The sequence below is a fragment of the Acipenser ruthenus genome, chromosome 39 (genome assembly GCF_902713425.1).
Source record: "Acipenser ruthenus chromosome 39, fAciRut3.2 maternal haplotype, whole genome shotgun sequence".
Classification (NCBI taxonomy): domain Eukaryota; kingdom Metazoa; phylum Chordata; class Actinopteri; order Acipenseriformes; family Acipenseridae; genus Acipenser; species Acipenser ruthenus.
In genome coordinates, this window is record NC_081227.1 from 1,259,954 (window position 1) to 1,282,018 (window position 22,065).

The following is a 22,065-nucleotide window of genomic DNA, read 5'->3' on the forward strand; positions in this document are numbered from 1 at the left end:
CCCCTAGCTGTATTGTACCCAACCAACTGCACAGAGCGAATAGCAGCTGGGGCTTTTCTACATTTAAAAGCACCAACAAAACGTACAGCACATTGTTCCTGTCCAATTCGGACACACAATGATATGGAAAAGGTAAATAAATGGGTTACATTGACCAAACGTTTCCCTCATTTGGGTTCATGCTTTTTTTTTTCTTTTTTTTTTTTTTTTTTGATACAGCTCCAAAACTTTTATTGAGAATGTGTTCTCAAACAACTTTGACAGTCATGTGAACTTGAATTATATGTCCCACAATAATGTTTACAGATCTCTCCAAATCAAGTTTAGAATGCGTACCCGTTTATAAAAAAAAAAAAAAACTGCTTGTAATACGCCAGTGACTTAAATATCGGAACATTTGTGCTGTTTAGATTTGTCACTGTTGGATCAATTGAATAGACCCCTAGCCAGAATCTATAGGAGACCTGTAGCTGCAGAGCTTTAGAACATGGCAAAGGGTCTGGATCAAATTTAAAATCTATTTTCTGCTGCTAGTTTACCTCGCCTGGTTGCCATTCCATTAATTGCAATCTAATACAATGCAGTTTGTTTATTTATTTATTTTTTGCATTACTGATTTCAGGATGTGAAATAAAGAAATGTACAAAAATAAAATAAAAAAAACGGGTAATGTCTTTCACACCAAAGTCTTTCATGGTTGGAGACGAGGGTATTACTGAAGGAGAAGAAAGAGGCTGTGGAGGCTTAGAGGTAGCAAAGGAACAGAGTTATTTACACATTACATATTAGAAACAGTAAACTTGATTGAACTCGAGACATCTTCCAGACAGCTTCCCTCCTTGGTATGAATTTGCCGTATCTCATTCTCTGCACTAATTCCAATTTAATTGCCAGTGGCCTGAAGCCTCTTCAATAGGAGTAACAAATGGTTTGATTTTGTAGACTTCATCAGGCTGCATTTTAAATGCGACACACTAACCCCGCTCGAATGCCAATGAAGCAGTGAAGTAGCTCTCTGTTTACTAATTATCCCTTTTTTACTTCAAGCCACACTGGTAGAGTTGTCTGATTAAATCGGATTTGTAGGATAGGGAACAGCAAGCAGGGTTTTCTCCATTGTAAACGATCTCAGAACTATAGCTGGCTGGCTGCACACTGTAAATTATATTCTCTTAAAGGCACACTATGCCTTCTAATCTAGCTTCCTGCACTGACTAATGACAGATTTTAAGATTGATGCCGTTTTTACGTCAGCTATTTGTTTTGTACACCCATATTTCAACATAAACTTTCTGAATGGAACATTTTAAACAATATAGCCCTTTATGACTACTTAGATTGGTATGGTTAAAATGTATTGCCAACAATTCAACTTCACTTTGCTTTGTTGAACACAAAAAGCACTGTAATAATTAACCAAATATTATAAATAAAAAAAAAAGTTAACAGCAAATGCTTCAAAACAACATGGTACAGTATTTCAAGAATGAATTACTCTCCACACAATATGGATTTGTGTGTGTTTGTGTGTCAATATATATATATATATATATATATATATATATATATATATATATATATATATATATATATATAAAAATATATAAATTAGCATTACAGTACCATACGCTTCCATTGCATCAGTCTGTTTTGATGAATCTGTGTAGTATGGCATATGGTAACTCAAGTAATAATCTTTTAATAGAGAACACTATGTCTTGTATAATATTTTTATTGTCTAGACTGGGATGATGTCGTCCTGCTACTGTTTTTTTTTTTTCTTCTTTTTTTTTCAGTTTAATATGACATTATTCCTTTGTATGACTTGCAGAATCGTTCGATACAAAAGCTCTAGGAGCCAGGATAATTTAATATAGTTTCCTGTGTTTATAGTCTCTCGTTTTAAAATGCAAAAACTACATCGAATGAATTGTAATTGCATATGTACTTAGCTACATCATTTTATAATCCTAATTTGTTGCATCTTATTTCATACTGTATTTTAGTAGTATCATTTGCACTCACTGTAAAGTATACTGTATTTAAATATTGTTTGCCCTGTAACACCTGTAAGTTGCCTTGGATAAAGGTGTCTGCCAATAATAATAATAATAATAATAATAATAATAATAATAATAATAATAATAATAATAATAACTGATATGATTTTGCAAGTCAAACGAAAAGAAAAAGACTTTTAAATATGTTTCTACCTGTCAAGGCACATTCAGTTGATGTGCTATGTTAGAACATTTGTGGCAAAGAATCATTTTTGTTCATTTCAAATCCAGCTGGCTTCACAGACTCAATTATCCCTCCTCTTAGACTACCTTGCAAGGTTAGTGCTCACCATTGTCTGTCAATGTGCAGCTACACAACACTCAGTAACAATATTGCGCTACATGCACTAAGATTAAAAGCTTTGCTTTTTACCATTTTGACTTTTGGGCCTGTATTAAAACCCGCTCAATTCTGAGTGAATATTCAATATTTGAATAAGGTGCTGATGTGATAACAGTCATTTCCACTTTCCATTGTGCTGGGATTAGCCGCATTGGCAAAAGAAAAAAAAAATGGGGGGGAGCTTTCGTCCACAAGTCTCCTCTAACTCCAGGAACTCCAGCTGTCCCCTTTCTCAACCTTTTGTGACATGTACTGTACTGTATTCTTAATTACTCGAGAGAGAGAGAGAGAGAGAGAGAGAGAGAGAGAGAGAGAGAGAGAGAGAGAGAGAGACAGAGACAGAGAGAGAGAAGGAGAAGGTGGTTATTGAACACTGAGTAAAAGGACTGTGCTCAAGCCCCTACTGTTGCTAAGACTTTAATTCCACAAGCTTGACCTGTCCTGCCCTCCATCTTGGTCGCTATCTATTCGGCATGAGCTTTTAGATTTTAATTTGCTGTTGCACGTCCTGCAAAATTAATGACGGGGTGTGTGTGTGTGTGTGTGTGTGTGTGTGTGTGTTGCCTTTGTGTGAGATGCAGTACAGGAAAGACCCCTTGGTGTTTGCCTTTCTTCTATAGCCTGGTTACCGTGGAAATGAAAGGGCCTGTGTGCCTTTGGATACCTATGCCTATGTCCTTGTAAATTGCATACAATACAGAAATAAAAAGCTGAAAGCACTAGTTAATTTATAATGACTATTTTGAGTCACATTTGTCAGTATACTGAGATGCTTCACCTAATAGATTTTTTTTTTTTTTTTTTTCCCCAAAACTTAGATTTCATCATCTTGGGTTTTATTCTTATTTTTGAACTTCTCCACTTATATCTAATAAAGCAGAATAGGTGGAACAAGCAGTAACCTCAACAGAAGAGGTTTATACATTTTCAATGCCTGTTTTCCTTACATATCCTTAATTAGACAGCGGGATAGAGTTTACCTGACTGTGGGTGGCTACACAAAACATACTCCGATTCAAAGATTAGTGTGTTGTGTATGAATTAGGAATCGCACTGTAGGCAAGCAGTATGTATATACATGACAGGGTAGTGAATGTAATGCATCCTTGTACAAACTGGATGTGTACAAAATAATTCACAGCAGTATAACTGGAGGCACTGTAAATAAGTGCATGCGTTTGGTGGAGATTGTCATTAGTAAATAAAGTACAGGTTAAGGTATACTGTCATTTACTAATACTGCATTACGCATTTATTTATTTATTTATTTATTTATTTATTTATTTATTTATTTATTTTTACCAATTATTGTAACAAATGAGGTTCCCGGAGTGCCGAGCAGGATTTATTCGGAGCTGGAACCGAAACAGCAGTCCAACCACATTGTCCCCCCCCCCCCTCCTCCCTCGAACTCCTCCTCCCCTGCCTGCTCCTATTGTCCTGCCCCCCCACCCCAGCAGGGGCTGCTCCGGCACTATCCTCCCTTGCCTTCCATCTCGCCGACTCTGTGCCTGGGCTGCACAGCTGGCCAAGGTGCTTTGAGGCCTCCGTCTCACTGACCTCTCACCCCGTCCTGCTGGCTTATAGAAACCCAGATACAAGAGCAGCACATACCTCATGGGATTTACTTTGTGTGGCTGCTGATTCTTTTAATTTTTTTTTTGTGGTTGGAGAGCTTGTGCGGTATCCACTTCAAGAGGAGGGAGGTGTAGGGGCTTTTATATTTTGCAGTATTTTTTTTTTTGGGGGGGGGGGGTGGGGGGCAGCTTGACTAAAACCGCTTAAATTCTTAACGACTTCTGCTATTACTACCACCACTGCCATAATGGCAGCTAATTTTAATGGCCAATTTTAGGTAATGAGTTTCTAAATGCTTCAGTTCATTAACTCTTCCTTAATTTGTTGGCAGGGATTCATACTGTTATTGATGCAGTGCTTGAATTTGAGAACTGCTTATCGCTTAGCCTTGCCAAGATGTTTCACAATGATGCTTTGAGTTCAGTTTAAGGAGCCATTTTGACACCGGTTGCTTGAAATTTATTTTTGTACAACTGACTCAAGAAATGAGATAGCAGGCTATAGCCAAAGTTTGAGGACTTGCTCTTTTTTTTTTTTTTTTTAAATAACACTTTACTGCCCTGGGTATGTATCCATACCTAATATTGTACACTGGTGAGGAAAGGGTTAAAGACATGTTTTTAAGAACAAATGAACTTTTTAAAATTGGAAAATGAGAAACTAATTAATCATCTGTAAAACCGTTACAAAAAAAAAAAAAAAAATGATGAGCTTTACAAAAACAACCCTAACAAAACACACTGTGATTCGGGCCCATTGAATCAAACCCTGAATGAAAAACGTGACTACAGATCCTTTAATCATTTTCTTTGTGCATTTGAATTTCTTATTGTAGCCGTATTGCCGTCTTGTCTTGAGCACATGCCAGATGTAAGGTAATTCAGTTCACAGTCAGGCTTTCAACAGCTTGACATGCTGTGTTGTACATGTGCACAAACAGAACCACTGATAATGCATGGCTGGTGTGACTTGATAAACCCTTTTCAAAACACATGCCTGTGTGACGCAGTGTGTATACTGTAACAAGACCGGACTGGAACACCTCCATGCCACAACACACACGAGGAAGCATGGAAACGAAATACTGTCTGCAGACCAGAAGAACAAAATCCTGAATACACTCCAGTGTGTCTGATATAAAGCAATTGGGAAGGGGTTCAAATGATGGGCTACAATAAATATTTACAGTGACCCTTCTGTATGTGTACGCTGAGGGTTTCATTTCACCCACTGGGTATCGGGTGATATAAAACATTGAATTAAAACAAACCTATATAAAACACACCCGAGGTCCTCAATCCTTCCTCGCTCCCCGAAGGAGCGAATCAGATGTGTTTCATAAGAGAACGCTTTGGAGCCCCACTTTGCTTGCCTGACCTGTGCATCACAATTCCTGCACACAGGAGCGTTTCTTTTTGTGAATACTCCATGTGCAGAATTCCACGGGGCATATTAAACTGAAGATTTTAAACGGATGGTAATAAAGGATCATGCAAGAGCGCCACTTTCTCTTTCAAAGTAGGTCTCTCCATTAACGGCCCTATTCAGCACTGTTAAATACCGCTGGCTGCCACTTCAATGCCATTAAATTAATGTTGTAAGCAGAAAGGAGAAGGCCCCTTGGTGCTAGCTGATGTGACGTTATAAACAGACAGTGGAGCACAGGTACATTCTCAATAGTGGAGTGTGTGGCGGGGGTGCAGGGCTGTGACATCATCTCTACTCCATTCCTTTGTCAGAAGTCCTGAGACTAGCTGCTGCTTCAGAGTTTGATTAGCGTACAGCATCTCCTATATAATTTGTGTATACCAGACCATTGACTACTGTAGTATCCTTTCAAAGTCTTCTGAAGTAAAATGTTATTTATGCTGCCTTGAGCTTGCTAGTTGCTGCAATAGGTTAGACCTTCAGGCAAAGCACTTTTAAATTGATGTCGCATAGACTACCAGTTGGTTGTCACTTGACTGGACTGGGACCTGTATTGGCTTCCCATATGTGATTCTGTGCCAGGAACTGTCTCCTTTGATACTGTCGATCAGGTCATACATGAGCTGATTGAATCATCATATAGCATCTCATCACATATGTCGAGGGCTCAGACAGCCTCAGTCTGGTCCCAAATGCATACCCACCACCACATGCAACACATCCCACAATCAGCCCTGGAAGAGTATAGGAAAGGAAGTTTTGTCTCTCGCCACTGGGGGTGATGTTGTGCCAGGTGGAAGAGATTCGGAATGATGTGAATAGACTTCATAGGCTTTTTTTTTTCCCATCTCCACAAGAACCAGAACCTCAGCTGAAGCTGCTCACCTATTCAAAGGTGTTGATCTAAAGCCCCAGACTCACTCAGGCCTAATTTTAATACCTCTTGTCCTTGGGGACCTCCAGCGACATTGCAAATCAATGGCCCCTTTTCATTGATAAGAAGTAAAAGATGAAGGCTGCAGAGCGCGCCGGAGGGGAGGGTCGTCAGTATGTATTTGTACACAGCTCGAGTGTCTCTGGACTGCCTCTCCGGTAATGATTTAAGGCTGTGCTGCTGCTTTTAGTTTCTTCTTCTGCAGCGCTCAGTCTGATGCTGATTGATTGTGAGCGAGGCCAGCCTCTTGCCTTGGTGTTTATGAACACGCAGCCGGGGCTTTTCATAGATTTTTAAATTAGTGGCAGCTTTGCTAGAAAGATGCATTATTGACTGATGAAATAGAAGCTGAGTTCTAAACACTCAAGTTTCCCTTGAGTTTTCCAGGGCTAGGTAATTGAAAAAGTGTGAGTTGTATGTGTGTGTGAACGAAAACGTACACGGGATAGGTACGCTAGCCAGGAAAAACTCGTTTTCAGCCTGCTTTGTCATGCAGCTTGTTTTATTTAAAGATGATCTTTACCTCCCAAATGCTGGTGTGTGTTTTTTTTAAGGGAATATATGGTCCAGTGGTTAAAGAAAGGGCTTGTAACCAGAAGGTTCCTGGTTCGAATCCCACCTCAAAACAACTGTGCTTTAAAAGCATTCTATATTTATTTGTATTGTACTTGTAAACTGGCAACATACAGCTGGTTAAATTTCTCTCAGAGCTAACCTCCACTGAAAGAAGTGTGCAACTGCAACACCTTTCCCCCCTGCCCATTAGCCAAATAAGTGCAAAGCAAATAAAAAGGCGTTGAAGCTGAGCCGCTAAGGCTGTTGTCGGAAGTTCTCAATACAGATGCACCACTGGAATGCATCTATTACTGAATTGAGGCACCACTTGTGTTGAAGAGAGTAGAGGATGCTCTATCAATGACTGAATGGAACACCACTAACACATTAAACGGTGGAGAGAAATAACAGCAGAACAACCATTTACATTCTAAAGAATTATTATGAGTATAATGCGGTAATTGGACACCCGGCAGTGCAATATGGGAATGGAGAAACATGAGTGGACTGCACAGCGCTATTACCTTGTCTGGGGGAAATGAAAATAGATCTGTAATGTAAAAAAAAAAAAAAAAAAGGTTTTAGTAAAGTAAAGCATTTGAGTTGGCGTGCATTGCAGATATTTGAGTTTATTTTTGGACCCAAGTTATGGTACTAATAATAGAAGTCTAAATTCTTTCAGTATTTCATGTAGTCACTGGTGTGTGTGTGTGTGTGGGGGGGAGGTATTCACTCTATCCAGTTAAGAATTGGAATACCAGGCACTCCTCCTGCTGTATGCCTGGCTGTGTCTCTCACGGAGCTGTGGCTATGCTGGCATTTGAAACCTCGTATCTAAACGTTTGAATCTGTTTGTGCCTTGCTCTGCAGGGTCCGATATGGCCATCTTCTGCCTGCTGTGTGGCAAGCGCTTCCAGACACAACCGGCCTTGCAGCAGCACATGGAGGTCCACGCGGGGGTGAGGAGCTACATCTGCAGTGAGTGCGACCGAACCTTCCCCAGCCACACCGCCCTGAAGCGCCACCTCCGCTCCCATACAGGTAAGGAGCTACCATATTATTATTATTAATAATACTAACATTATTAAGTCATTTAGCAGACACCTTTTATCCAAAGCGACTTGGAGGCAAGGGGTGAACGATGCATCACAACTGCTGCTGCAGAGTCACTTGCAATAAGACCTTGGTTTTTCCATCTCCTCTGAAGGACGGCGCACAAGGAGGTTGAGTTGCTCAGGGTCACACACAGCGAGTCAGTGGCTGGGATTGAACCTGTAACCTCCTGGTAACAAGCTTAAACCACTGGACCACCAAACCACCTATTGCATCTGTCCGGTAAAGACTCTATTAAACATGACATGTTGGGGCTAATGTACACGTCTGTATATATGTTCCCTTGTCCCTAAACCTTAGAACAAACACAAGCAACATATTTGTATCAATAATTTTACAGGTTTAACAGTATCTCGCTACCTCCACCCAGTGGCTCGGCAGTGATTACTTCATCTCACCGAGCAAGTCTGCTACCACTGAAGGAACCACAGCACGGCTGCAGCTAGAGAACATTGATCGAGACAAAGACACGAGAACAAGAGAACGTACCAAAGAGACATGGCTTTCGCAGGATGACTCATCGATTTCAAACCGTGTTGCTTAAAAGCTTCTCTTCTCCTTCAGAAAATAAACCAAGTTCTGTGTTCAGGACGTCACGTTGAAGCCTGCCGGGTCCTTGAGATTGCAGATTGTTTGAACTCTTTAAGGTTTCTGTGGTGGAAACTGACGTTTCAAAAGAGCTGGCCTTGCTTCGCCTGCAGCCTTGATCCAGTTAAACGAAAGGGCTGTCCAAATACAACAGGCAATTGCAGTAGCCACCTGCCCATAGTTACGTATTTGAGTGGACAGTCAAACGTTACTGGCTTTCTAAAACTCAAGTATATATAAATATATGTAACACCCTACAGTAAAAGATGGATGAGCCAGTCATGTGCCTGTATAGCCAGATAAATAGTAGTAAAAAGGGATGTATAAAATAAAAAAAACACTAAGGATTGTGCTGTAAAGAGAGACAGCACACTGCTGAAAAAGCAGTCCTTGTGTACAGATATATATTTATTTCCTTCAGAATTCTGATTCCTTAGGTACCATTTGACACAGTTACTAACCACATTATTAATAACACTACTCCCTATATCATCCAGCCATGTTAGGTATGTGCAGTATTAGTGATAAGGTGCGAAAGTGGATTAAACACACACACACACACACACACACACAGATTCTTCTAAAGATGGAGCCCGGGCTGCATCCCGTTTTCCATTCCGCAGACAGAGCAGCACTGCCTTCTTAATAATCCGTTGTTGTTCTCTTCTTGTGTTTTATTCGGAGCCCATTTGCCGTCTGTGGCGGGTGTTTTGTGTTCGCAGCTGTGTTTGATAGCACAGGCCAGCGGAGGCTTTGGCATTGATGGATCCCTGATTTACGCTGCTTATCGCATAATGAACCCCTCCGCTGTGTGCAGAAGGCTTTTTTTACAGCCCGCCGTGTGGCACTTGGCCATAGCTCCCAATGTATCCGCCAGGTAAAACTGCTGGCAACGCATTGGGGATCGCAGGTGCAAATTGGTGGCCTGAGGCAGGGAATCGAATTGGCTTCTCGTTCTGCATTACCATGTCTAGATTATTAAGATTGTGTGTGTGTGTGTGTGTGTGTGTGACAGGATTACCATGCTCTATGCGCAAAGAGAAAAAAAAAAATGTTAGGCATGTACAAGGCTACTAGTTTACATGATCATATCTTCTTTAATTAAATATTCTTAACATCCCTTATCAGTCTGTTAATACGATGTGTGAGAGCACAGGAAGAAAAAAAAAAAGACCATTAATTTCAATTTGTCTTGATGCGCATTTCAAGTGCTTTTGTATCCAAGGTGAAAGAATAGTGTTCAGTTTTTATAGGCTGTGATGATGAGTAACTGAGCTTATTTTCATGTTGTATTGTATAATAAAGTAAAGCCGTGCCTATAAATTGTGCATGTAAATATAAATGGCCTTGACATACCCTGTTACTGTGGAGCTGCTAAATATATGCAATCTTTTGACATACGTTTGGATTAAATTGGATTCCTAGAACTAATGCAAGGTAAAGCATCCAGGATACTTCATTATTATTCACCTCGAGTACATGACAGAAGTACAGTACATTCTGGTTTGTGTTTGTGCTTCAGAGCTGCATTCTTTCAGACTAGGGAAACGACGAATTTCTTAGACGGAGGCACTGATAACTTCATGCCAACAAATGAAGACTGTCAGTCTGATTGATTCTTTTTTTTTCTTTCACCCCCCCCCCCCCTTTCCTTCTTCCAGCCGAAGCGAAATCACTGTAAGCTGGGACGCACATTTAAATGTGCAGAGCATTTAGGTGCATCTATAAAAGCACCCCAGGAAACTGACACTGTCTCTTTACAGGAGAAGTGGGAGCACAAGCATGACAGTACATAACGAGAAATGCAATTTATTCCCAAGCACGAATGCAGTTTGGACAGCGGGGATAATGAAACGCGTAGGTCATTGCTGATGACTTAAACCTTCAGCAGTGGAGTAAAATGCATTAAATATCAAGAACATTACACGCCTGGCAGCGTCTCGCATCTGTGCAGGGAGAAAATGATATATGGGCAGCTTCGAGTCATACACAGGAAAGCAATTAGGGCCAGGCACAGGAGAGGGACTGCACGTATCATAATAGCTCTGATTATTGACATTTGAATATCCATTACTTGTGTTCCCTGTCTGGATGGGTACAGTCCCCCCTCCCTGAGATAGAGACGCATGTGATTTACACTAACCTCGAAGAGACGGCTTCTGTAATATACTCCCTGTGGCTCTTAACATTGCCTTTTACAAAGGCCAATGCTCCCCTGGTTTAGGTCAACAGTAACAGGTGTTCAGATATGGTTTCTGTTGCTGCAGGGCTTTAAGTCTGTAGACTGGATTTCATTGTTCAATTGTGTGACTGCTTTAGATTTGATTCTGTATTTACGCAAACACAAATCCATCATTTAAAAGCCACAGTAGTTGGATTGTGTGCAACGATACACTGTGTCCGTACAGTCGGTTAGTTCCATTAGTGTATTGCATTTCAATTTGTACGCTTACTTCTGCGAAGGATGAATGCAAAATTATATTATCTCCTCTTTATGGGATTCAGATCCCCAACCAGGATTCAAATTTGGCTAAATTGACTTCCCTTTAACTGTTAGCTTGTAGTAGTATTATTATTATTATTATTATTATTATTATTATTATTATTATTATTATTATTATTATTATACTGATAAGGTTTTTACATATCATTTACTACCACCCAGTGTCCAAATGTTGTAATGGGGATTATCTGAATAAAACGGCAAGCATCTCTCAGTGTGCGCTGAATGTAAGCCAGGAGATTGAGGCCGGTGACAGTCCTGTCATCACTGCTGTTGTGTTGTCCCCAGGCGACCACCCGTTCGAGTGTGAGTTCTGCGGGAGCTGCTTCCGGGACGAGAGCACCCTGAAGGGGCACAAGCGCATTCACACCGGAGAGAAACCCTACGAGTGCAACGGCTGTGGCAAGAAATTCAGCCTCAAACACCAGCTGGAGACCCACTACCGTGTGCACACAGGTAAGAGCGCTGCACTGGAGGGGGGACTGGGAGTGCTTACACCCAGGATACAAGACGGCATAGACCGTGAGGCAGGGACAGGGTGCTGCAGTTTACAAACAGGAAAGGTAGTGGGCATTTCCGTTTTTGTTAGGTCTGACTAAGAACTTGTTCTGTAGGTCACAATGTGTAGTTTTCAATTTAGACCACTAGGGTGAATCTGACCTACAGTACAGGAAGTTATTAGGTGCCAGTTAGTAGCAACTACCAACATGCCATGTTTTATTGTTAGCTTTTTAAAAGGAAACTAAACAAGCAAATAAACCAAAATAAAAAGTTGAAATAATTTGTAACCCTTGGTTCTCTGTTAATAATAAATACAGTATATGATTAAGAAACGTAGTCTCGTTGCATGTACAATATTAGGTTGTGTGCCTGATTTTGATCTCTGCACATGTCTCCTGGCGCTGGCAGATTTCAGCACTCTCTCCCATTCGATAAAGCAGCTGTTCATCTTCTTGGGTTGTCGAGGAAGTCTGTCAAATAATTGGCTTGTTTTTGTGGTGAGGGTCTCCACAGTGAACAGGCTGCGTGTAGATAACAGGAACTCTGACAAGCCGGACGGCAAAGGCCACTGGCGTGTAAAGGAACAAGCTGATGAATCATTGACACCGGCAGCCCATTGTCAATGCTGGATCAATATTTGGGGTTGCATTTGCAATTCATTATTGCTGTGTAATCTGTGGCTGCTGTTTTCCAGTGGAGTTATTGTGTGTTTATTGTCGGTGTTGCTCGGGCTGTGCTGTTTTTAGTGACTGGTGCAAGATGGAGAGGGTACACAGTGAGCACATCCATGGGGATTTACATAAAGGGGTAAACAAGACTAGACAGGACAAGATGGGTGAGTGGAAGCAGTGATGGAGAGGTGTAGATTTCACATGCAAAGGGTGGGGATCGAGGAAATCGCAGAGCAGGGGTTAGGAGTATTGCACTAGTTGTTATTGCCTATACAAGAAGACCCAAGTGTTGTGTTTTTTGGCCAAATATTGGATAAGTTTAAAAAGCAATCATGAAAATGTTAGTTATATATCTATGTGAAATAGTGATGGGGGAGGCACTGTGAAGACAGGAGGGGAGTGTTTTGTCAAGCTAATGCTCAAACTGTACAGGACCTCCCACATCATGCTTGTGTAATGGGCAGTGTTGTGTGATACACTGCCATGACGGTTGACGAGGTGAGACGAGGTTAAAGGCTGGACGGTTGAAGGCAGACCATACCGACTCTTTTGCATTGTGGTTAAGGCGCTCGCTGGCGGTTCGCGGGAGACGCAGCCCATTTAGTGGCAGAAGCACATGGAGTTGTTCTGCTTTAACGCCCCCTTCGCTGTCATTCTTGTGTTTTGCAGGAGAGAAACCATTTGAGTGCAAACTGTGCCACCAGCGTTCCCGAGACTACTCCGCTATGATCAAGCACCTGCGCACCCACAACGGAGCCTCCCCTTACCAGTGCACCATCTGCCTGGAGTACTGCCCCAGCCTCTCCGCCATGCAGAAGCACATGAAGGGACACAAGCCGGAGGATGTGCCCCCAGACTGGAGGATAGAGAAGACCTACCTGTATCTATGCTACGTCTGAGCGAAACAAGAAGGAGAAGATGGGGAACAGAATAGTACAAGTGAAAGGGCTGGGCAGAGGATAAAAAGGAAGGAGGGAAAAGGAGGGCTCGGTTTGTAAGACTGGGGGAATTGTGACCTGTTTTTCAGGTGTGCACTTTCTGCAAAACTGACCACTGCTTAAAAAAAAAAAAAAATACCGAATTACACACAGATACACACAAACAACATAGCATTTCTGTAAGTACCTGTGGAATAACAACAACTATTTCATGCTTTCAAGTCTCTTTCTTAACTTTACAGAACCCGGGAGAGGGTTATGATAAGCTTGCCAGTTTTTAAGGTTTGAAAATCAAAACAAGGTTGTGCCAATAGCCCACAGCCAATAGATCAAAACAGAGCAGGATCCCAGTATTGAGCCAGTGCCCAGATTGTAGGGAGGAAAGATGGGTCTGTACTGGCTGTGGCAGTCCTTGTTTTGAGGTGTGTTTTTGACTCCTTGTTGTTGTTGCTGACCAGTAATAAGTGAAAGGGTAGCTCAGCCCCACACAGTGTTAAATAAATAACCCCTCCCCTGCTGGCAGATTGTCTTTGTTATTCATCGTGGCTTATGTTATGACACACTGTGGATGCTTTGAATAAGGCTCCCCCTGCTGGACATGCCCCAGATGGATACCGAGAGCACTTAAATCCCCAATGCTTGCAGCCTTTACCATGTGTCATGATTCGTATAAAGGCTGTCCCCAGAATAGTGGTGGGAATTCATATACCATTTTAAAACAAGTTACGCAATATGAAATGACCCCCCCCCCCCCCCCCGTGTGTGAATTAATAAATGTTCAGGGTTATGATTTCATATATCAGTAAATACACACATGGAATGTGTTTCAAAGTCAAGGAGATCTCAAAACCCGACTTCTTCTCCTCCTCTTGATTGCGTGACATTTCTTGTAAAGTCCTGCCATTTCGCTGGTTCTGAAAGTGATGGTACAGCAACAGCAGTCTGTTAATATCGACTGTCATGCCCATACCGTAGCACTAGGAGCTTGTTCAGTATTGTGAGGAACTCCTATATAGCAACTGAAGTATTCCCGGTTTGCAGCGTTCACAATACCTCCTTGGAAGTACATGATGACTACAAACAGGGAGGCAAGTTTTGGCCCGATCTATAAAACAGAGTACAGCCTGTCTGTCTGTTTTTTGTTTGTTTTGCTTGTTTTTTTAAAGAAACTATTCCCTTATTTCAGAATTCCCCATTTGCTCCCTAAATATTGTGTGTACCAGAGATGTATTACTATTATTATTTACACTTTGGCTCGTGTCAAAAAAGGACAAACACAAATGCAAAATGTTTTTTTTTTTTTTCAGTACAGGGTTTGCAATTCATGAATAACATCCATACACTAAAACCGTTTTCATGCTAATACGGAAGAGACCAAAATGTGTTTTTAAACATTTTGGCCTTCAAAATGCAGTAACGACATATCTAAATGAACTGCTTGGATCAAAACGCAGTCAAGTTATTAATATAGCCAGCCCTGGTGATTTAACAAATAAGGCGGAAGGAACTCTTTATCTACGGTGAATATATGTATAAATATATATATTTTGTTTTTGCTATATTTTTTTTTTTGTACCATTGTGTTTTTCAGCACATCGTACTTGAATTACCTCGTTTTTGTGACATCATGAGCTGTATGAAAAAAAAAAAAAAAAGATGATGCATTTACTTTCTTTTGTCAGAAAGTGATGTCACAAAATGGTGACGTACAGAGGGGGGGGGGGGGGGGGGGAGGGTGAGGAGTAATTCAGTGCCACAGTGAAAATAGCAATTATGTTTTGATTTTTCATTGTACTTTGTGCATTATTGTTACCAAAACTGGTATTTTTGCATTTAAAACATTAAAGATTTTATTTTTGATTTTATTTTGGCATTGTTTTGGAAGCTACCTCCTGTTTTTTTTTTTTATTTTTTTTATTGTTGCAAAAGCACATTCTGCAGTATTTGTGTTTTGCTTTGTGATGTCATCGCAATTTCATCTCATGCTTTATATCCAGTCGTATGCTGTTTTTTTTGTTTTTTGTTCGTTTACCTAATTTAGCAACATTTATATAAAGAGTTAGAAAGGTATTTAGTTTTAGATAGGACAAAAGGGAAAAAAAACTGGTTTGTTTATGGTTGTCCTCCTCTCGTTTCAATTTATCGGTGGAAAAATGTTTTTTGAAACCTCAAGACTGGGTAACAGTTGAAACGGGAGGGCTTTACAGTATAGTAAAAGTATACTACTTTTAAAGAGAGTTGAAAAGAAGTGTTAAACTTGAAATATGTGAATAGAATTGTAGTTTTGAAATAATGTGAAAAAGTAGGTTCAAGGTTATTGAATCTGTAAGGGCAGGTCAAGTAAGCATTAATGCAGCGTGTGTTGAACAGTGGTGGACTGCAAGTGGTTATCAAAAAGAAAGAAATGGTAGTTAACAAGTTCCTTGAGGCGCACGGATTCCAGTACTAGAGCCCGCAGAACCCATTTGATATATAAAATTGTGATATTTTTGTATTAATTGTCAGTCCCTTTTTCCATTCGTCATGTTTTCAGCAGGGTAGTATGTATCTTTGTTGCCCTGCCCCGTTTTTTTTGTAATGTTGAACATAAATGTGTGTGAAAATGTAGTATTCAATGTTTCATTCCAGGGGTAGTAAAATCAGAGCGGTACTGAATCTAACTGAAGTTGAGACATTGGAGTATGATGCTGCTGATTTGGTTAAACACAACATACATTGATAATTATACTTGAAAAGGCTGAGGGAAGAGGGATGTAGAGTACAATACATACATTCAATCGCTGTGACTGGAAAGCACACTAAACCCGGTTTTGTCAACATGGTGTTTTACATCTGTTTGACAGCTCCGTTAAGTCCTGTGCCACACTGCCCAACACTAGTATGATGGATTCCTTTTTAAAGGAAGTGGTTGTCCTTCTTTTAAATAGAAAATATACCACCACAAAATCAGCCAGCATTATACAAGTATTTTCGAATGAAAGACAAAGTAACAGGTGACTTAGTGTTGATTTGGTTCTGCCTACGATGTGACTCTGGAATTTGCTTAGCTGTTTCTTTAAACTTTGTGCCTAAAATGTTCAACAGAATGTCCATGTATAACTGTGTAGCGTTCCTGTACCTTCAGAATAAGTGTGTGTGTCATCTAATGGGGGTGTCATGATAAAAATAAAAAATACAAATAAAAAAAAAATACATAAATTGCAAATTCACATCTTTTGCGATTGGATTCCAAAGTATTTTTTCAATCTGTTGGCTGTCATTGAAACAATACAGAATGTGTCGATTTTAGCACTCAAGTATTTCCAATATCAGTTTTCATTTATTCTGTTGCTCACCCTTTTGAGTGATATAATTAATGCTGCAACAAAGCTCAGCACAGTCTTCTGGTGCCAACAATCAATTTGAAATGTTAAAATGGGAGCTTTGAAAACAGGATTCCGCTGTATAGCAAGCACTCAGACAGAAAAAAAAAAAGACAGCTTATTCTAAACGTTTCAAGAAATGTTTAACGATGCAATGTATGTTAAACTATAAAGCTCAACGACAGCAATCTCTGATACCTTTCACCAAAACAAAAAATGTACATTTATAGAAGTTAAGTTATGGAGTGCATAACCAACTGTTTGCCAAAACTCTTTTCAGGAACTCTGCTTTGGTGTAGCCCTTATTTCTTGAAGGACCAGGGTATTCTGGTCTTAAGGCACCCACATCGTACTGAAGTGTCGTCTTCTTCCAATGCGTTCTGCCATGCAGCTTGGCAGCCTTTTTTTTTTGCAGACACACAAAATGGGAAGAATCTTGGTGCAGTCCACAAGTAATGCACTCTATAGTAATAACAAAAACCTATAGTCAAAGTTATCATGACATCCCAGGAGGTCAATCACTGTGTTCCAGGGTGGTGTGCAAGAACGAGTAGCCATTTCATGCAGTGGTGTCATGCATGTGCCATTCATCTTTAGTCTCTGAAAATGTTCAGATAATGAAACGCCAAGGTATCCTTTTTTATATATATATTATAGCACTGAGGACCAATTGCCCTGTCTGACCAAGTGTAAAAGCTTTTGTTTGTGTGTTTTGCTGGTCTGTTTTTTTTTTTTTTTGTGCGATGGCACAAGTGCCAGTCTGCTCTGTATTATTATTATTATTGTTATTATTATTATTTTTTAAATTGATATTATAGTTATGTCTACCTCAGCACCTCTTCTAAGCCTAATCTTTGAAGGTGCCAAATGTATTATTGTTATTTTCTTCTTTTTGTCATTTGGTTAACTCTGTATGAAGTTTATTTGCATTAGTAGTTTGCAAGGTCCTTTTGTCGTCTTTACCAGTACAAAAAAATGCTGTCTTCTAAGTGCTGCAGTGTGAAGTCATGGCTGCAGATCCTGTGTTTTATTTGTTATTTCTTTAAGTGTAGGTTCAGACACATCTCTGTGTAACTTTTCAGTGTTTCTCTGATGGCGTGTGGAAAAAAAATGTAAAAGAAATAAGAGATCTAATACTGCAGGTTTTGTTTTCTCCATGTTGTCACTAAGTGAAGTTTGTGCCTTCAGTAGCGAAAGAGAATATTTTTTACATCCTACTAACAGTAGATTTTTTTGTAGTGAACATTTTTTGTATTTTTATTTATGAGTCTCATAAGGAAAATAACAATGTTCAGTTGTATACCTTGAATCTGCAGTTAGAAAAAAAAATAAATAAACAAAATGGACTTAAGTTTGTCAGACTGGTTTTTTGTTTTTTTTCTGAAATGTTAAATACAAGCACACCTTCAACACAAATATGTAGCAGTACATTGATTCCCTACGTGTGAAATCTCAGCACCTTTTAAAACCTGATTTACCACAATGTGAGCCAAATAGGTAAATACTGTATGTTATGATGCCAAGCCAAGATATAACCTGATCTGCTTGGAGTTGATTATGTAATGACTGGATGATTAAGGCTAAAGTTAGGCTATTTTAATAGTCCACTGTGAACCCCAAGCTGACAGTGTCATATTACTTCTTACGTTTACAAAGAAAGCAAAACACGACCTCATTTTTAGCATTCCTGTCTTCAGACTAGATTCTTACAGCGATTTGAGTCCGAATCATTATGAGTAGGATTTTCTCAGAAAGCAAACACACACCCAATAAAGTTACCAAACCAGCAATAAACAACCTGGACGTGAAATGTATGCACCTTGTCAGACACTTGAGGTTTCTTAATCGTTTTAAAGTTATACTTGGTGTGTTGCCCTTGAGGACACAGTGTGATGATTTGGAGTAAATGGCTTTGAGAATCTAGCCCTATGTTTCAGTGATAATGTTTTACAGGATGTGTCTATGGCAATGATTCTTCAGTACGGGCTTTGAAGAAAACCTCTTCACTCTGCTATGTGCAATCTTCCTAACAGTCCCAAGTGTTTTTAAAGTGTATTTTACAGTGAGTGAAGCAGCTATGAGGATTCCAGGTTACCTGAATCGCTAAGCAAGCACTCTTAATTCTGTTAAATAGCACCACCACCCCCAGGGAATCCTTGCAACTGTCGGCTCCTGTTACTCGTCAAGTGACTCAAGCGCCCCGGAGAAAACGATGATTTTAAATTACAGCAAGTACCTGGGGTACCGTCTTCACAAAACAGCTCTGTAACTAAAACTAACAACCATGGAGTTGCTTTGCAGTGAGCGAATGAAGATGAGAGAGTCCACACCTTCCCTGTATCGCAAGCCCCTCCCTGCACACCTCTCTTCATTTGCAGGGAATCCAATTTAGATTATTCTCTCTGGTGCACGTTGACATTTTCGCTGAAAGTAATTGAACATCTTGTTTCTGTGGATTTCACGCTTCATCAAGCTTTCACCCCTTTTACAAAACACAAAAATGAACTAGGAATTCAAAATTGAACAAGGTCCATTAAGGAACACTAGTTGATCGTTCTTCTGAGTAAATAACATACTACCCTTTCCCTAAGATTCGCAATTTAAAATACATGTCGGGGCTTTTTTCTAGGTAGACTGTATATTCACCATGGCGATGCTCTTCTGATTCTGAGTCTGTGTAGATGTGTTCACGCTATAGCTTTAGAAAGCGTAAACTGGTCATCCTGAAAGGTAACCTTCTACAGCGTGGTACTGGTAAACTCTACAAGGGGTCAAGGGGGACAGTGCTATCAAGGTGACCGTTTTGACAATGCTAAGTAAAGGAATGAGTTTGGGACCTTGCTTAGCCCTCAGAATGAGCTCAACACAAAGCTGGTCTTGTTTTCCGATTTGCAGGCCCCCTCCGTCCCTGGAGACTCTTCAGAACGAAGCCTTTTTCCAGCCCTCGACCTGACCTTTGACCCGTATCCAAATTCCAGTTCTGTTTACCAGCCAAACAAGTTTTCTTGTTTCTAACCCTTCGCCTGCTTCTCAGGAAAGGTCTTCCTGATGATCTGTCATAGTATTTACAAAGCTATCTGTACCTGTCTGAGAACGGCTTAAACCCCCCCACCCAAGACTCCCCTTTCCTGATTAGCACAGGTCAGGTTTCCTCCTCTGGGGTTCCGTTTTAATTACAGCATCTTGAAAGAAGTACCAAAAAACAAAACAACGATGTCAAATGTAATTGAAATGTAATGCTGAAATTGTCCGAGATACCACATTTCTTAACCCAGTCTTTTTCATTAGAATTGGATCCCAACTAAATACTTTTAAACAAGCAAAGTAAAACTAGAATGTATTTATTTATTTATTTGTGTATGTATTGTCTTACGATAGAGCGTTTTAAGGCAATGGAAAAACAGTGCTCTTTGAGTGGCCCGTGCTGGTGTGTGCAGCACTCAAACGTTTACTGCTTGGGTTTTTCTTCTATGTATTATAAATGAGGCAGTGCAGTAGCGTACCCTAGTGGTGGAAGCTGGAATAGAATGCCCCCTTCTCACTCACAAATAAACAAAACCACAAACACGTTTCTGCCTTAGTTCATAGCTACATAAAGTCTGATAAACTAAAATCACTTCTAACTTGAGACGGGGAAGCGCCATAACGCTGCAGATTCGATTGTGATGCTGTAATAGCAAGTGTTTTAAAACAGAGAGAGCAACACATGCCTTGATTATTCCAGCTTGATCAAACCAGAGTCAGTCTTTCCAAGAAAACGCTGATGTCGTTGCAGGTAATGGGAGGTGATTAGACCACGGTCACCAACAGATCCATTACACTAGCATCTGGTTAGCATTTGACCTTTTCTTGTCTTTATTGAAGTTAATAAATCACCAGGCTGGGAATCAGTCGGATTACTTCAGTGGCTGTTAAGATCATGCAAACTGACATGGATGAGTCATAATAAAGCTACACTACAGTACAGCTCTGCATTTGATATTTTAAAAAGCTTTTACATGTAAAGGACTGGTAAAGTCCCCAATCTAGCGCTGGCAGCAGACCTTGATGAAAATGCGATTCATTAACTACTCAATGCAGTGATGATAAAGCAGCACAGGCGAGATCATCTTTCTGCTGATATCTTCCTGTTCCCACAGGACAGCATTCCCTCCACAGGCACAACCTGTCCCTAAAATGTGCTGTCTATGTACGGAAGGGGGCAGCTTATTTTATTTCCAAGGACTGCTTTGACAGCGTCTAGAAAAGGGAATGCAGAACTACCCCTTTAAAAAAAAATTGCGGTGTTTTTGCCCCCTTAGATAACTTAAGGTTTATCCCTTTATTCAAGACTTCAAAGGCTCACAGCATGGGTCATGTGACCCCCCCCCCCCTCGGATACGGATGAGAAGAGGTGAGTGAATAGTTTGCTGGTCTTGAATAGGCTTTGTGTGACAGGCAGGGGTCCTATCCTTACATACTCTTTGACCCAGATATGATCTAATGGATAGAAAAGAGCTCTGACAATGCAGCAGTGAACGGGGGAGCGGTCGTCTCCAAATCCCTTTAATTGTGTTCACTGCCAGGCTTTGCGGACAGATCAGGCCAAGAGGAACTGAGCATTTGTGTCATGTTCCGTAACGCAATATAACATACAGCTGTGTACCTTGATACACTGCGAGCAAACTGATATAATTGGATTGTAAATAGCAAAGCAGTCACACTTCAGATAAGTGTCTGTCACTGAGAAACTGTGTCGCTAAAACGTTTAGTATACTGGGATCAAAGTTTGGGAATTTTTGTTATTCACTAAATGATCTTGAGTGCATTAATGACAATGGTAGCACAAGGGCAGCTACAATGGTGTAAGCCACTGCTAGAATTGTATGAACAAGACTGTCAATCCATGTCAGTTCCCGTATATGCTCCTGTATCAGAACCGCACTGCACACTCCAGACCTATGCTAATGTTTTTTCAGGATAATACGCTCAAAATAAATGGTATGTTTTTTTTGTTTTTTGTACTTTTCTGTAATGGTGCCAGACGTGTTTAGTTTATTAACTAGCTTACTAATATGACTAATAACAAATGTTTTTGTCTTATTAGGTATTTAATGCATGTTAACACTTATAAACGAATAACTATATACACATAAAATACACATAAAATACACAATTTTTTTCTGTTTGTCAAGTATTTTAGTAATTGATCTGTATTCTAAATTTAAGGCCAAATAAAGAAAGACAAACAGAGGACACTATACCTATGATGATGATGATGATGATGATTATCTAGAACTAAAACAGTGAAGCTGTATTTGTGCTGGCCATCAATTCAATATTTTAGAGAGGAATGTCGCCCTCTTGTGGTTGAAAGCGGTATTTTACAGGATGTAAAATTCTACAGGACCAGTCTTGGGAAGGTGGGTGGGAATGCTGCTTCAGTAATGCATTCAGGAGGAGTAGATGTTGGAACGCTTTTGTAAAAAAAAAAAAAAAAAAAAAAAAAAAA

General features: G+C 40.1%; 1 protein-coding gene across 2 annotated transcripts in view; it reads left to right on the forward strand.

The window, feature by feature from the left end:
* Window positions 1-17,925, forward strand: part of LOC117397193 (zinc finger and BTB domain-containing protein 16-A) — a 91,130-nt gene extending 73,205 nt beyond the window's left edge. For both annotated transcript variants that reach the window (XM_059009438.1, XM_034912777.2), the window contains exons 5-7: window positions 7,769-7,939; window positions 11,391-11,558; window positions 12,944-17,925. In XM_059009438.1, coding sequence (XP_058865421.1) covers window positions 7,769-7,939; window positions 11,391-11,558; window positions 12,944-13,173 — 569 coding nt within the window. In that variant the 3' untranslated portion in view covers window positions 13,174-17,925. The remainder of the gene's footprint in view (window positions 1-7,768; window positions 7,940-11,390; window positions 11,559-12,943) is intronic.
* The last annotated feature ends 4,140 nt before the right edge of the window (window positions 17,926-22,065 follow it).